The sequence below is a fragment of the Periophthalmus magnuspinnatus genome, chromosome 20 (genome assembly GCF_009829125.3).
Source record: "Periophthalmus magnuspinnatus isolate fPerMag1 chromosome 20, fPerMag1.2.pri, whole genome shotgun sequence".
Classification (NCBI taxonomy): domain Eukaryota; kingdom Metazoa; phylum Chordata; class Actinopteri; order Gobiiformes; family Gobiidae; genus Periophthalmus; species Periophthalmus magnuspinnatus.
The window spans coordinates 15,607,621-15,623,574 of NC_047145.1; the positions used below are offsets into that span (position 1 = coordinate 15,607,621).

Below are 15,954 nucleotides of genomic sequence, written 5' to 3' on the forward strand. Positions count from 1 at the left end.
CCAACACACCTGCCACATGTACAAACAAGGACTGTCCCTCTGCCAAGTCCCTGCACTTCTCTTCTCATTTACCCAACATGGGAATGTAGTTTGAATCTGAAAATTTAGTTTTTAATGATTAACTTCACATTACCTAGGACCTTGATTCATCATGTTGCCTCTGAAAATAACATGTGTATGCAGCAATAGTATTTTGGGGAGGCTGTTTGACATGTTGCTACATGGGATTGGTGGACAGGTGGTGGGTCTGGGCCTTATAAGTGGCACCCAAAGGTGGGAGCAGCCTCACTGCCAACATGAAGTTCCTTTTGCTGCTTGGATTGGTGGCTGTGGCCCTGGCCGAGAACACTCACTTTGAGGGGTAAGTTTTGTCATTTAGTTTAAGGGGAAAAATAAAAAAAAAGAAGTGCAATCACGATTTGGTGATTAGAATCAATGGCATAGTGAGAAAGAGCTTGCTGTGTGTCAAATTATCCCAAAATATAATGGTTTGGGTATAGGTCACCATTCTCATTTAGCTTTACAAGTTTTAATTTACATGGCCTTCAAACTTTTAATGAGAAATCAACTGTTTTTAGTAAAAGATGCACATCAAGTAAAAGTCAATCTAATACAGTGATTTTCATTCAAATTGGAATGTGCACTCAAAGATTTACCCTGAAAGAACTGTATAAGCAATTATACATTTGTTACGATATGGAAAATGACACACAAAAATACATTTGTCTCACATAATCATCCAAATGAGATACATATGTGAAATATTGTACTGTGTGTACAGAGGTAGGCTATTGCTTTTTGCATAGAACTATTGAACAAAATGTTTTCCACAATACGCAAATTGTCCCTGCATTTGAAGAGTCTGTCACTAAAATGTGTTTTGATATGATGCCATTAACTACATGTCATGATTATGAGCATATATGAGTATATATGTGTACATTTGTGTATATATGAACTATATGAATGCGCACTTTTCTTCAGAGATAAAGTCTTCCGTCTGAAGCCTGTGCTTGAAGAGCATGTGAGCCTCATTAAAGAGCTGGCTGACAGCATGGAGGTACTGTCACACTCCCCCACTTTCACCGCTCTCCTCGCGCACTGCAGGGGTTAAACCGCTCAGCTAATGGCCAAACACATTCAGTTGGACTTTGTGATCATGCTTAGAAGACACTTACTTTTCTTCACCTATTATATGTATGTTCAAGTCTGTCTTTACAAATTGTGCCATACTATTTTTGAATTCCCGTCTTAGAGCTGTACCTGTGCAGTCTTTTATAGCTCAAGGCTTTGTGTTTGGCGCCCTCTGCAGGTGGACTTCTGGAGGCCCGAGAGCCCCCAGTTGGTGACCATTGACATCGATGTAGACATCCGTGTGCCCGCGCTTTACCTGGACATGGTCAGCACCAGACTGCACCAGAGCGACATGGAGCACGAGTACGTCACAATAAATACTCTACATTACAATACAAATGCTGCGGATTACATTTATAACCATATTCTTTTCAGGGTGCTCATTGAGGATCTGGAGGAGGCCGTGAAACGTGAGCGTGACAGTGGCCCTACCCCCAGAGCTCACAGTTACACCAGATACAACAACTGGGACACTGTAAGGCACCAGCTCCTTTATATAACATAGAGCTGTGCAGTTTTTACCTGATATACCTCACAGGTCTATCTTCTCTTGTGATTTCAGATCAACTCTTGGATGAACTCCATCACCTCCTCCAACTCCGATCTCATCAGCAAAATGTTCATTGGAAACACCTACGAGGGACGCCCCATGAATGTCCTCAAGGTACCACCACAATGGGGGGGGAAATACCCATATCACTTTCAAATTGCCAGCACTTATAAATGCATTGATACAAATACATTTCCTGTATTTTCTATCTGCCTATTCTAGTGTACATTACCATTTTATGTGTTTTATTCCTATGTTTACATCTCCAGATTGGCAGGAAGACCGGCTCTGGAAAGAACGCGATCTTCATGGACTGTGGTATTCATGCCAGAGAGTGGATCTCCCCTGCATTCTGCCAGTGGTTTGTTAAGGAGGTACATTTAACGATTACAGTGGATAAGAGAAGTAGGCCTATAGAATGTATAGATTGTGCATTACAAGAAATCCTGTGACCTTTTGCCAGGCTGTGTCCACTTATGGCAGCGACCCTCAGATGACCAGCCTGCTCGACCAGATGGATGTGTACGTCCTGCCTGTCATCAACATCGATGGATATCAATACACCCACACGAGCGTAAGTGTATTATTATTATTCATTTTTATCATAACAAAGCAACTATTTGAGCAAAAAAAGACATAACAGAAAATGTGTTGTTTATTATTAGCGGTGGTGGAAGTAATGAAGTAAAAGTAGTAACGTACTGTACTTGTGTATACATTTTAGGTATCTGTACTTTTATTTCACTACATTTGAGAGCATCTGTGCTTTCTACTCCACTACATTTTAACAGAACTGAAAAGTAAAAATATTAGTCATAGTTTAAGACCTGTTGAAAAGGCTGAGGGGTTTTTGGGTTTTTTTTAAGCAAATACAAAATATACAAATAAAAACAACCAGAAAAAGCGACTTGATTGTTTTTACTGAACAAATCAAAGCACAAATCAAAACCACTACATACAAGAACTCAAAATATTTACTTATATATATTTATACTTTTAATATACTTTTACTTTTTCATTTTACTTAAACAGATGTTTTCATGTGATACTTTTACTTTGACTTGAGTTTTTTTTTTTTTTTTTTTTTTTTTTTTGCTCCAGTATCTGTACTTTTATTTAAGGAACAGAATTGAGCACTTCTTTCATCACTGATTATTATTAAGTTTATTTGCATTTTTTTGGGGGGGCAATAGAACAGGATGTGGAGAAAGACCCGCTCTAGGAAGTCTGGAACAAGCTGCATTGGAGCTGATCCCAACAGAAACTTCAACGCCGGCTGGTGCAGTACGTCTGACAAAACACAAAGTTACCAAGTTTAACATTTTATTTCCTTCTCTAAACTCTCAAATGCATCTGATTGTATTTGTGCACACCAGCCCTGGGAGCTTCCAGCAACCCCTGCAGCGACACCTTCTGCGGCTACTCCCCTGAGTCCGAGATCGAGGTGAAGAACGTGGCCGACTTCATCCGCAAAAACAAAGGCATCATCAAGGCCTACCTCACCATCCACTCCTACTCCCAGCTGCTGCTCTTCCCTTACTCCTACACCTACGAGCTGGCCGCAGATCACAGCGAGCTGGTCAGTACAGTCCACTCACCGTGAAAGTATTGTAATCCTCAAATAGTCATTAATAACGTGAATATGCTAAAGGAAATGAATGAGTGCGGTAAATGAACGCCGCCACTGGGTTTTGAGGGTATTTTTGGAGTAAAATGTAAAGGCAATTATTTTAGAAGTACTTTCAAAATAATATTGTAACTGAACTACTAATATATTACTACTTACTACTACTGCCACTACTTCTACTGCCCTTATAGGCTCAAAAATAGAAATAATGGCTGACTAGTTGGCTACTAAAATAGGGTTACAGTTACAGTCATATATAGGTTGTTCAAACTATATATAGGTTGTTTAAACTATTAGATTAACGGTCGTCTTAGGTTACAACCAAATCAGCTCCTCGACACATTTAAAGGGTTCGTATTATGCTATTTTCTGGTCTTTGTTAGTGTTGTTACCTCATCAAAAACAGACCTGGAGTTGTGTTTTGTTTCATTTACACATGTTTAACACAGCAGCAGTTTACTTGAGAGCTACCACTACATGACATCACAGGGTGGAACAGACCATTTTGAGCTTTGCATTAATAATAAAGGGTTACTCAAAAATGTGTGAATGAAAAAAACACAACTCCAGACATTATAACAAGGCTTAAAGTTCACATGAATCAATTTAGTGTAATACAGGCCCTTTAACATTAGTTGTGCATGTTTAAAATCTTTGTTGCATCCCCCCTAAACCATCTCTGTCACAAAAAGGTGCTCATAAAAAAGCGATTATGAAGTTGTTTCCAAAAGCTTAAGCATGAACTCAGCCTAGTGCCATTAAGCCTGTTATCTAAAAGCCACACTTAGCTGCTGCAAATCATTGACTCCCCGCTCCTTCTCATGGGTCTTTTAGCTCTCCCTGGGGTGTCCACGCTCTGTGCAGTTAACACTCACACCAGCACTCACACTGTAGCAGGCACATCACACGCCCTTCTCTACCCACGTGTGTAATTTAAGCTCTCTCTCTCACACTTTACACAACAAAGGGACTCTACACATCCTCCATAACTCCTCTGTCTATCCCAAAGTATCATTTCCTGACAGCACATTTCTCCCGAGGTTTTAATTTCCTGTGCAAGCAAACTGGAGGATTTCATGATGTGCTGAAGACAACTCGTTCTTATGCTATGCTAAAGGCTATAAAGCATAAAACGTGTTGTTGCAAGATGAAGTCTAATTATACAGTTTTTCTATTTAATAAAATGACTTGTTTAGAAGTGTTTGAACGTGTAATAACAGACTCCAGGCACTGAAACTGGATGTGAAACCTACTCAAAAAGAACAATTAAAGAGTAATAGCTTCAGGTTTGACCCCTTTTTGTACTTCTATGTACAATTTGAAGATTAACCATGTCAACTGAAAACCTTTTAAATATGTATTAATAAAAACAAAAGAAGAAAGAAACAAAAAAAAACAACACCTTAATTAAAAACAAACAAAACAATAGTGTGACCTTGGTTTGTAAAGTAAGCCCTTTATGCTTTACTTTATAAACCTTTCATTTATTTGACATTTCATAAATACTCATTCATAAATGTCATTATTCTAACACTATGTTTGTTGTGTGTCTGTAGATGAAGGTGGCTGAGGGTGCTTCCAGTGCTCTGCGTAGCCTGTACGGGACCCGCTACACCAGTGGCCCTGGTGCTACAACTATCTGTAAGCACATTACATTACAGCTGTATTCCACTCCCTGTGGGGGGTATTACTGTGGATGAGGCTTGATAGTCTATCTTTCAGTCTATTATGCATTATGATGTGCTCACGATGCACCAACAAATGTATAGCTAAACAAAGCTGGCCTCTACAAAAAAAACAAAAAAACAAAACAGAGCCAAATGAAGAGACACATCTTTGTGAACAAAGGGCTGTTGTTGCCAAACAGGATTTGGCTGGTAGCTCACTGGAGCTGTGTGTTCTCTGTGTGCCCAGACCCTGCTGCTGGTGGCTCTGATGACTGGGCCTATGACCTGGGGGTGAAGTATTCCTACACCTTCGAGCTGCGCGATACCGGCCGCTACGGCTTCCTGCTGCCCGAGTCTCAGATCCAGCCCACATGTGAGGAGACCATGCTGGCCGTCAAGTACATCGCCGCCTATGTGCAGAAGAACATCTACTAAAGAGAGAGGAGCTGCCAGGACCCCTGCCAACTCTCCTCCTCTGTACCAGCCCCCAGACCTCCCACTCCAGCCTGTTTCCATGGATACGGGCACCTCCCGCCATGTTGCCTCGCTGTGCTTGACAGAATGTCAAGATGAGAGCAAACAATAAAATCAATGATCCATCCCCACATGCTGAATCAAGTGTGTATGTGTGCATGATATATTGTGTGATGGACTGCTGTTGGGACGACCACTCTAAAGCACCACTGCATTTCAGGTGACTTAGCCTACTTGTGTTTTAACCATTTTAAATTAACTACATATTACACTTTTTTTAGATTTAAGAGTATGAAAGTGATCAAAACTATATACAATACAATTATTTTTATTCAAGTGAAAGGGGTTTAAGTGAACTAAATAAAATAATGTGTTTGTAGGCCTACTGGAGCCTGATTGACACTGGAACCCTGATAGTGCTCCCTCTTGTTGGGCTGGCTCTCTTCTGGAGATGGGGGTTGTGTGGGAGGGAGGCAGGCCTTTTTAAGTATTTTTGTGCAGTAGCACAATACGTGACGGCTACAGAGTAGTCCAGACAGCATGACTGCTCTGCCAAGCATCTGTGTGGGCCACAGCTGAAAAAGGACAAAGATTTGGGGTTCCTTGTTGTTACTTTGGATTCCACTGCATTATAACTATAAAAGTATAATAGTATAATAGTAAAATTTAAACAGTACACCTTTTAAAAACTTTTTTTTTTTTTAATATTAAAGAACCAGAAATAGGCCTGCAGCTAATCCTTCTTCACTCAGCAGTAGGCTGCAGGAGTCCCAGGAGTCCCTGTACTCACCCTGCTCTGAGAGTGAACTCTATACGAGCAAAGGGGCGTAAAACAGCATGAACACATAGGGGACATTCACTTTTCTCGCTTTCTTGCTTTATGTTATTTAACCAACAGATGGCGACAAATATCAAGAGTGGCCTTTTAAACAGTGCATACTGTCTCTAAATCCACTGCATCACCATCATGTCTACATTGTTTTCTGTAAAATGAAATCTAATCCGGTTGAGCCACCTCAAAGCTCGAGAAGACCGAATGTCACAAATGACATGTGATGTAAAATGTAATGGCTGGGTAGTATATGATTAGAATCATATACAACATTCACCCTATTATTTAACAAGTAGGTCTGTAATAATGATGTTATTATAAGAATTGTTTGGAAACTTTCACAATCAAAGTTTACCAATAAGAGTGACAGGGCAAGATGAACTCCCTCAACTCTTGCTGTGGAGCACACAGTGGAGCTGTGGAGCACACAGCGGAGCGCACAGTGGAGCAGGTGGGTGTGAGGGTCACGTCACGTGACGCAGCGCCTGGCTACTGTCATATGCTATAAATCCACCTCTGTATATTTAGACAGTCCTTTTCTTCAAGTCGCCGTGTCCTTAAGCCCAGGCTCCACACTAGCAGCTTGTACTACTCCTTCAGTAATGGCTGGTATGTGACTTTAAAACACTTTTTAAACACTTTTAAACTGTTGGCTGTTGCTTGCTTGCTGCTTGTTCCCAGACTTTGCTTCGTGCTGTTTGTTCTGCAGCAGCGCTGTACAGAGTTTGGAGCGCGCTTCCAAACCGGAGCTGATGATTTTGGCCAATGTCAAAGTGACCTGATAAAATATAACGCTCTGTCCTGGAGGTTGTTTTTAAGTTAGCAAATCCAGTCACTTCACAAAACTTTCTCCGTTCTTTTTAATGTAAACCTTAAACCTGTGACTTTTTGTGGTGTGGCGTTTGTGTCATTTCGCCTCGTCTACTTTTATATTTTTATTTATGTTATCATGATCAAGTCTACTGAAGTTAGTCAAGACCTGGACTTGTAACATGCTATAATAAAACATCACACTTATCTTTGGGGACATGTAAGAGCGTCATTACATCCCCACACGGGGCTATATTAGGACCCACTTTTTGGTCATGTAACTTTTAGGACACTCTGTACTATCTGCACTGTGACGCTTCAGCTCTCTTTTGTGAAGTCATAATATGTCAAGCTCGACTGACTATCAACGTATTAAAGTAATAATGCTGCTAAACAAATAGTGAGTTTTAGCTCTGTGTCTGTGTTATGTCACTTATGCCACAGTAGGCTTCTGCTTTACCAATTGGAAGAGGGGTGTGAGGCAGGGGGCGTGGCACTGTTTATATAGAAGCCATGTGAGAGACTTCTCTGGGCTCTTGAATGGAAAGACTGTGCTCTGTGGCAGAGTAATGGGCCATAGAGCCAGCTCAGTCCATATTGGCCTCTTGGCTTACATTCTGCAGTCACACAACTTACCCAATGCCTGGGCCATTTCGTCATCTACATTTATATGCTCCCATAGACACACATTGTTCTGTGACATGACTTGGCAGGTAGATGAAACATTTCCCTCTTCACAGCAGAACGAACAGTGCAATATCATAAATCTCACTCACAATAAAGTGATGACTACTAGCACATTTAATTCTTATGTGAGAAATATTACTTCAGTCCATACTTACCTGTTAATTCTATGTGAATCTTTGGAGTGACAGGGTCACAGTGTTCACCCGTTCACCCGTTGACCAAAGGGATACAGTTGCACACAACTGTTGTGTTCTTGGGCAAGGCACTTCACTCACATTGCCTGGTAGACACAGTATGTAGCTGGTTGATCTTACCTCATTGTGTGACAGGTTCTTTATGGTGACACAAAAAAGGAAGAAGCGAAAATAAAAGTACTGCGTGAATCTACAATAACCTCCATGAATGTTATTTCCTCCTAGCAGACCAGGCTTTTGTGACATTGGCTACCAATGACAGTTACGCCCGGGGAGCTATGGTATTGGGAAAGTCCCTGCGAAACCACAACACTACAAGGAAGCTGGTAGCCCTCATTGGCCCACAAGTTTCAGAGCCATGCAAGTAAGCAACCTCCACCTATAAAACCAATGCAAATCAATATTGTAACGCTGCTCTGTGCTCAGGGGAGTGCTGCAGAGGATCTTTGATGAGGTGCGGCTGGTGGATGTGCTGGACAGTGGAGACACCGCACACCTGGCCATGATGAAAAGACCAGACCTGGGTGTGACCTTCACCAAACTCCACTGCTGGACCCTTACACACTACTCCAAATGTGTGTTTATGGATGCAGACACTCTGGTAAGATGCCACACCTAAAGAGAAATCATAATCCTTCACTCTGACTGTAATTGTTTTGGCCCCAGGTGCTGTCCAACATTGATGAGCTGTTTGACAGAAAGGAGTTGTCCGCTGCCCCTGACCCTGGCTGGCCTGACTGCTTTAACTCTGGTGTGTTTGTGTTTTGTCCTTCAATGGAGACATATGGCAAACTGCTACAGTACTGCACTGAACATGGCAGCTTCGATGGTAAGCCAAAGTCCATCTATTACTGTGTAATAATGCATGGTGCACTGTGTATTGATTGATGTAAATCAGTATATGCAGTCATTTTATATATAGTTCATACAGCTATACAAGTTAGCTATTCAAGCTACATCTTTACAAGACTCACAGGCAGTTCAAATATGTTACCATATGTTACCTTTTGAAAAAAAGAATGTGAACAGTATATTTAATTGTAAATTGTATTATTATATTTTCCTGTGAGTAGAGTTTTGTCAGAGCATGTTGCCCAGGCACAGGGTCTTGCGGAGTTATTCTGAGGGGCAGGAGGAACACACATGAGAGGCCCTGTGCATATGGCAGTTGACATTCAGCCACTCCTGAGCCTGTGGCGTAATGTTACTAAGTAGTAGGCAACATTTTGGCTTCATTTGTGTTTGCTGAGCTTTTTTATTTTGAAGCTGTTACTCAAGAATGACTCTAGAGTCATTTAGAGTTTTTTAGAGTCAGGTTTTAATGTAAAATGATAATATGACAAGAATTTACTTAGTGAATGTTCTTTGAACACACTGGGGCTTTAGTTGATAAACCCCCAGATTGTGATACTTAAGATTTGTTAGCTAACTATTTTTCTCACGAAAATAATTTCCCCTTGGGGATGAGTAAAAGTAATCAGTGATTCTGATGTGCCCAGTGAAATGATTTTGACAGGATTTCTCTGTCTCCACGGCCAGTGGCATGCTAATACTAATGGGGAGGCAGACTTATTTATAGACATATCTTTTCATGTGCACTGAAGCAAGATGGATGTAATGACCTTTAGCATTTCTGATGAATACATGATGTGCACATGCACTCACATGCATGCTGTCTCTATCATGAGAATACACTCTGAAAGACAGGCTGACCAGTTTGTGCTTGTGAAAACAGAAAAGTGGTCCAGTGCCAAGTCAAACTGGCACACTAACACACACATTCTTACTGCTCATCCCCTCAAAATGAAGACACCCGGTCTGTATTAAAGTTTGTCACAGCAAACTACTGCATCTGTGCAGGAAAAAGCCTTTACTTAAGGAAGGGACATAGACACAACCACAGCCCACAGAAAGGGTGGGGTTTATTCACATCAATAGTAAATGTAGTCCTTATGTGGAAGCACAGGGTATAAAATTGTTAATCTAATTTATTTCAAAGAAACGGAAAGAAATTGAGATCATCCAGTACTTTACCACAATGCTCCTTATCTTCAACCTTCTGTTGAGTCTCTGAGACTCAGAACAAACAGACAGCATTTTGAGCTTCCCTTCCTCTGGAGCTGGCCCCCAACACTTTACATATTTTGCGTCTGGTTGAATTACTTGAAGCTGAGTAGTTATGAATGGGCTTAATAGAACTATCTCTTGAATTTGATCATTCATGACCCATGCTTCTGTACTAATAATGTTTTGTGGACACAAATCACACTAGCAATTAATCTGTTTTAAATAGCCCACTGAAAGGCATGATTTGTGTAGCAAGATGGATTGGCTGGCAGCTTAAGTACCCAGCCACTGACAGCCTATACTAAACTTTAGACAACGCTTTGAGCATCAGGCCTGCTGTCATTACATCTAATATTAGCCAGTTCACATCACACTAGTCATTTTCAGTCAAGAACATGCACTTTGAATCTGTTGACAGTCTACATTTACAAGTTACTGTTGAGTTATTTCAGTTTTAAATTAAACAGGAGGATAATTCTTAGTCAGATTTCATCTAAGTTATTCCCCACTATTGTGTTGGATTACATAAAAGCCCCTCTATATATCACAGCCACATGCTGATCTCCTGATGTCAAGAGTAATGTGCATGTGGCAGAGTACACAGTGTCTTTCCAGTTCCCTCTGCACTCACACATGCTGGGTGTAACATGGGACCTGTACCACTGCGAATACAAGATGTCACAGAGGGGCACAGCTTGTATCATTGTATCATTGGGCAAGACACTTCACCTGCCTTGTCTCAGTGTGTTTGTACTGGACAACAAATGGCAATTAGCGCATGGCTACTTTCTGATGTGTTTACAGCAGTGTTGTAGTCATGGTCAGCTGCTTATGGTTTGAGGTCAGGTCCTGAGGTGTCCCAGTGCTAGGCCAAGTCTAAGTCATGTCTGGTTTATAGAATATATATTATATTATATTATATTATATTATATTATATTATATTATATTATATTATATTATATTATATTATATTATTATATTATATTATATTATATTATATTATATTATATTATATTATATTATATTATATTATATTATATTATATTACATTACATTACATTACATTACATTACATTATATAATATATCATGTGTGTCCACTGGCCAGGTTTTATTTCTCTTAACTGTACAATTATCATTTCCTTTTTAGTTTTCTCCTTCCATTACACAATGGGGCATGTTATGTTTGCATTGAACACTATCTGTGTGTGACGTATTGAACTCAAAAATAGAACTGAGTTCCAGAGGTCATAACGTGAAATACTTTCCACATCACATGCTCATGTTTTTCCTCATTTTCAGGAGGTGACCAAGGAATCCTTAATGGTTTCTTTGGTGACTGGGCAACAGCTGACATCTCCAAGCATCTTCCATTTATCTATAACCTCAGCAGTATAGCCATCTACACATATCTCCCCGCATTTAAACAGTAAGTTGTGAGTATTGTAAAGTTTGTTTGTTTTTTTGTTTTATTTACACTAAATAAGGATTTTGTTTATGCTTAGTGGTCATTAGTCTGTATGACTGGATTCTTGTTGCATAAAATGGGAGGCAGTTTAAAACTGTAGGAGCCAAATGTAACCAGAGCCACAATCACATGAGCGTGTGCTTACACTGTGAAGTGACATCAGATTACTGGAGTGATGAACAGTTAGAATCCAACTGTACCACTGGTAAGCCCCCTAGGCCCGCCTCAAAGGCCCACTTGTAAATCCAGCGTAAACCACCCAACAGCTGATACCCATCCAAAAATAGACAATGTCTTTTCTTTTATGTTAGCTTGTGGACTACATTTGTATTGTAAATCCATAACTGGCAACTTGGTTTAGTTTGCCATTGTCTGCTATTTAAAATCAATTGTCAAATGTGAGGCACAGTGGAAAGTTTCCATTTTGTATCCCCTTTGCAGGTATGGTGGCAATGCCAAGGTTGTTCATTTCCTTGGTAAAACCAAGCCATGGAATTACACCTTTGACCCCAAAGCCAAGCGCATTTCTGGCAGTTTGCATGAAGCCGCGTCACACCCCACCTTCCTCATGGACTGGTGGATGCTGTATTCCAGTGCAGTGGTGCCTCTGATGTATGAGCAGTATGGAGACCAACCTTTCCACTCTGGATGTGTGGAGGTATCCTTTGAGCCCATATGCACTTTTAGCTGGTTTAGTGGCTAATATCTGAATATTAATTAATGTACTTCATGTATTGTTTGGTAGGGGGAGAGCCCATTGCAAGCGCAAGCTCTTGCACCTCTCATGTCATCAGAGGAGCGGAAGGAGAAATGGGAGCAGGGTCAGGCTGACTACTTGGGAATGGACTCGTTTGATAATATCCAGCGAAAGCTGGATAGCTTCCTCAAATGAAGCAGTGATGGTCTGATGTGAGAAGAGCACTTACAGTTCAACAAATGTCACCCAGGCTTCAGCTTAAAGTGTGTTTGAGAAGTTGAGGCACTTCCTCAGTACTTCACACTGGGTCCTTATGGGTAAATGCCCAGAAAAAGTGAATGTCAGAACTCCCAGGAGAAACTTTGATCTAAAATGATACATAAAGTCTACATTCAATTTACACAAATATGTTTTGTCATTGTGCAGCATGTAATTTTTTTTCAAAATGTTACAGACCACACCATTGGGAAGTGGGCAACAGGAGTTGAACTGGTTTTGTCTGAGTCATTTACTCTATATCATTCTTTTTTCTTTCTTCTTTTTTGTACATCTGTCTGTTTCTTTGTTTTTCCTTCAAATGTCTTTTCTCCTACTTCAGATTTACTTAAAACATGTTTACATTGCCTCTGAAAGTTATACGCTTTACCGGATATCATATCTGTGCCTTAGGGTTTCTACTGCCATTCTATACTTGCATTAGCATTACTGTGTGCAAACTTCAATTAGGATTTTAACATGCTGGTCCTCATTTGAGAATAATGTCCTTTTGCATTGTTTTTCCCATACTAAATATTAAAAATATAATTTTAACTCAAGACTGAGTTTGTTAAAATAATTACTTGTCATTAGTCCAGTGGCTGTGTAGCAAAATATAGGTTATATTCTCTTAATATTAGGTAGTAAAATATTACACTTAAGTAGATTCCTTTTATGTAGGTAAGACTAGGCTAATAATCAACTTTTTACCTTTCAATTATTTACCTCAATAATGTAATGAGAACTACATCTATAGCCTGGAGGTTTTGGCTCCTAAAACCTATAGCACAAATGCACACAAGTCCACGCTGTGGGTTATAGAAGTCCACGGCACAAGTCCGTCTTTGTAGTGGCAAATAAAGACTCTCTGGAGCAGCAAGATCACGCTCTGCACTGCACTTCCGGGTTTGTACCAGTTTATTCCGCCTAGTCTTCCTTTAACTTAAACTAATACACAAAAGACAAATAGAAGAACATACCCATTACAACGGATTCAAATACATATAAACATAGCTGCTATAAAGACCTGGCATATTTTTTTTGGAATATATTCATTACTGACAGACCCGGATTCATGAAGGTTATGAACAACAGCCTTTCTGCGCATACGGACGATGTCGCATTGTAAGTACTGCCCTGTCAGTGCATACTGTAGTCTACTGTAGACTACTGTACTTTACTGTAGTCTACTGTAGTTTACTGTAGTTTAGACTGTGTGTGTAGTCCACTGTAGGCTCACAGGCTTTGAGATGGAACACAATTCGCGCATAGTGAATAATTGAACTCGGGGGCGTGTCGAGAGGGTGGTCCACAGTTGTTGATATAAAATTCTTGCCAGAAACCTAAACACACGTTCCAATCAAAATGGCTTCGATCCCTGGGCTGCGAGTGGTTCTCCTCGTTTCATTTTCTGTGTTTCTCACTGTGGTTTTAGGTTTTGGGCTGCCTGCTCTGCTCAACGCGGTCATGTGGCTTCTCGGATTACCAGAGACCAGTGTCTCGGAATGCATCGTTGGACTTTATTTAGTTTTTGTTGCATTTGTTGCAATGCCCAGACTTCCTAGAGGATGGGTAAAGGTAAGCTATAGGCCTTTAATAAGCATAGCGTTACATGCTTCAATTTGTGGAATAAGCCTTTCACACATCCTATTTATTTAGGCTACACACTGTATGAACAATATGCATGTTCCTCTAATGCAGTAACATGTGGGCCTAGGCATTCCATTGATCTAATCTATGGATGAAACTTTGTGGCTCCTCAGGTGGATGGCAAAGCTGTGTTGATTACAGGCTGTGACAGTGGATTTGGACTGGGACTTGCCAAACATTTACACATGCTCGGCTTCTCAGTGTTTGCTGGCTGCCTTTTGAAGGTGAGAGTTTTCATTGTACTTTCCCCTGTTAAAAATTACACGTTTCTGTGCTATTAATGGTTTACTGTGCAGGACAAAGGAGGAGATGGTGCCAAGGAGCTGGAGGAAATGCACTCAGACAGAATGACAGTGCTGCAGCTGGACGTGTGCAGTGAGGAGCAGACAAACCAGGCAGTGGAACACATCAGACACTGTTTAGGGGACCCGGAGAAAGGTAAACCTCCCTTATGTCGATCAAGTATTGATTACTGCATGTATGGATGTGCTGAACAACATATACCTTTATGCACTTTGACCAGGGCTGTGGGCAGTGGTAAACAATGCTGGTGTGTCCACATTTGGAGAGGTGGAGTTCACGTCCATTGACACCTACAGACAGGTGTTTGAGGTGAACCTGATAGGCACAATCAGAATCACTAAGGCTGTGCTGCCTTTGATCCGCAGAGCAAAAGGTTAGATACTCACAACTTTATGAAAATGATCTGAAGGAGCATTCTCTGAACATAATTCCTGCCTTAAAAGTTGAAGGGTTTAAAAGAATGAAACTTATAATTCTTGTAAGGAATGCCAGCAATGCAGGCTGGAAATAACATACCTCAGAGATTTGTTTGTTGCTTACATATTTATAAAAAACTAGCTTTCTTAATTTGTATATCACATTGTAATTTAAAGGATATTTAAATTACAGCCATTTTTAAGGGGCTGCTTTAAACTGTTGAATACATTTGTTCAAAGTTCAAAGTCTGTTCTGTTTCCAAAGGCCGAGTGGTGAACATAGCCAGCATGTATGGAAGGATGGGAAACATCATGCGTTCACCGTACTGTGTGTCCAAATACGGTGTGGAGGCCTTTTCTGACTGTCTTCGATACGAGATGAAAACCTGGGGTGTTAAAGTGTCAGTTATTGAACCAGGCAACTTCATCGTGGCCACAGGAATCCTAACTCGAGACATTGTGGCAAACACAGCCAACAAGTTGTGGACTGAGGGCCCTCCCTGTGTGAAAGAGGACTATGGGAAAGCCCGGTTCGAGCAGCAGATGGCTCTCATGCGCTCCTATTGTAATAGCGGACAGAAAGACATGGCCCCTGTTTTAGATGACATCACTGACGCCATTACATCCAAGCGCCCGTACACACGCTACATGCCCATGGAACCACACTGGTGGATCAGAGTTCAGCTCATGACCCACCTGCCCAGTGCTATATCTGACCTCCTGTATTTCTAACTGCACAAGTTCATCAGTGTATTCTGAAATGAGTAACATAGAAAACTAATGACACGACGCACTTTGCACTACACACTTGATGATCAAGATATGATTTTATTGATGAATTATTTTATATTTGCAAATAATTTTGAAAGAATTAAGTGTTTATATTGACAATGAACTGATAATCAAATATGCAAAAACGTATGCTTGTACTTTTCTGCATCATTATAGTGATTGCCGTGGATGGTATTTGGTTAAAGGAATATATAAGCATTCACTTGAATTGTATGTGGTCGACGCAGACTTGTATGTGATATGCATTACAACAAGTCACCACAAGATGGCAGACTATCATAACAGATCAGACAGTTGAGTATTGTTGAGTTGGCTTTTTTAAGACTGTATTG

General features: G+C 40.5%; 3 protein-coding genes across 4 annotated transcripts; all 3 read left to right on the forward strand.

Moving 5' to 3' along the window:
• The first annotated feature begins 253 nt into the window (after positions 1-253).
• Positions 254-5,583, forward strand: cpb1 (carboxypeptidase B1 (tissue)). The gene is made up of 11 exons (XM_033986008.2): positions 254-361; positions 985-1,060; positions 1,313-1,437; positions 1,510-1,609; positions 1,697-1,798; positions 1,954-2,058; positions 2,148-2,258; positions 2,878-2,968; positions 3,061-3,263; positions 4,868-4,952; positions 5,226-5,583. The coding sequence occupies exons 1-11, from the start codon at positions 297-299 to the stop codon at positions 5,411-5,413; spliced, it is 1,251 nt and encodes a 416-aa protein (XP_033841899.1). The 5' UTR covers positions 254-296; the 3' UTR covers positions 5,414-5,583.
• A 1,179-nt stretch (positions 5,584-6,762) lies between these two features.
• LOC117388464 (glycogenin-1) lies at positions 6,763-13,021 on the forward strand. 2 transcript variants are annotated; one of them, XM_033986012.2, is made up of 7 exons: positions 6,763-6,893; positions 8,201-8,339; positions 8,402-8,576; positions 8,642-8,804; positions 11,344-11,470; positions 11,951-12,167; positions 12,255-13,021. In XM_033986012.2, exons 1-7 carry the CDS (start codon positions 6,887-6,889, stop codon positions 12,399-12,401), a joined length of 975 nt encoding a protein of 324 aa, XP_033841903.1. In that variant the 5' UTR covers positions 6,763-6,886; the 3' UTR covers positions 12,402-13,021. The 2 variants fall into 2 exon arrangements, with proteins under 2 accessions (XP_033841903.1, XP_055086185.1); XM_055230210.1 differs by having other exon boundaries at positions 8,204-8,339.
• A 708-nt stretch (positions 13,022-13,729) lies between these two features.
• bdh1 (3-hydroxybutyrate dehydrogenase, type 1) lies at positions 13,730-15,747 on the forward strand. The gene is made up of 5 exons (XM_033986011.2): positions 13,730-14,039; positions 14,225-14,335; positions 14,408-14,549; positions 14,635-14,787; positions 15,096-15,747. Exons 1-5 carry the CDS (start codon positions 13,827-13,829, stop codon positions 15,560-15,562), a joined length of 1,086 nt encoding a protein of 361 aa, XP_033841902.1. The 5' UTR covers positions 13,730-13,826; the 3' UTR covers positions 15,563-15,747.
• Positions 15,748-15,954: the final 207 nt, after the last annotated feature.

Bases quoted from the DNA above. Each gene is read 5' to 3' on its own strand.
- cpb1 (XM_033986008.2), top strand. From the start codon at position 297: ATGAAGTTCCTTTTGCTGCTTGGATTGGTGGCTGTGGCCCTGGCCGAG. The intron at 1,799-1,953 runs GTACCACCACAA...TTACATCTCCAG, and splicing joins GCCCCATGAATGTCCTCAAG to ATTGGCAGGAAGACCGGCTC. The intron at 3,264-4,867 runs GTCAGTACAGTC...GTGTGTCTGTAG, and splicing joins CCGCAGATCACAGCGAGCTG to ATGAAGGTGGCTGAGGGTGC.
- LOC117388464 (XM_033986012.2), top strand. The intron at 8,340-8,401 runs GTAAGCAACCTC...CTCTGTGCTCAG, and splicing joins CAAGTTTCAGAGCCATGCAA to GGGAGTGCTGCAGAGGATCT. The intron at 8,577-8,641 runs GTAAGATGCCAC...TTTTGGCCCCAG, and splicing joins TTATGGATGCAGACACTCTG to GTGCTGTCCAACATTGATGA.
- bdh1 (XM_033986011.2), top strand. From the start codon at position 13,827: ATGGCTTCGATCCCTGGGCTGCGAGTGGTTCTCCTCGTTTCATTTTCT. The intron at 14,040-14,224 runs GTAAGCTATAGG...GTGGCTCCTCAG, and splicing joins TTCCTAGAGGATGGGTAAAG to GTGGATGGCAAAGCTGTGTT. The intron at 14,550-14,634 runs GTAAACCTCCCT...CACTTTGACCAG, and splicing joins TTTAGGGGACCCGGAGAAAG to GGCTGTGGGCAGTGGTAAAC.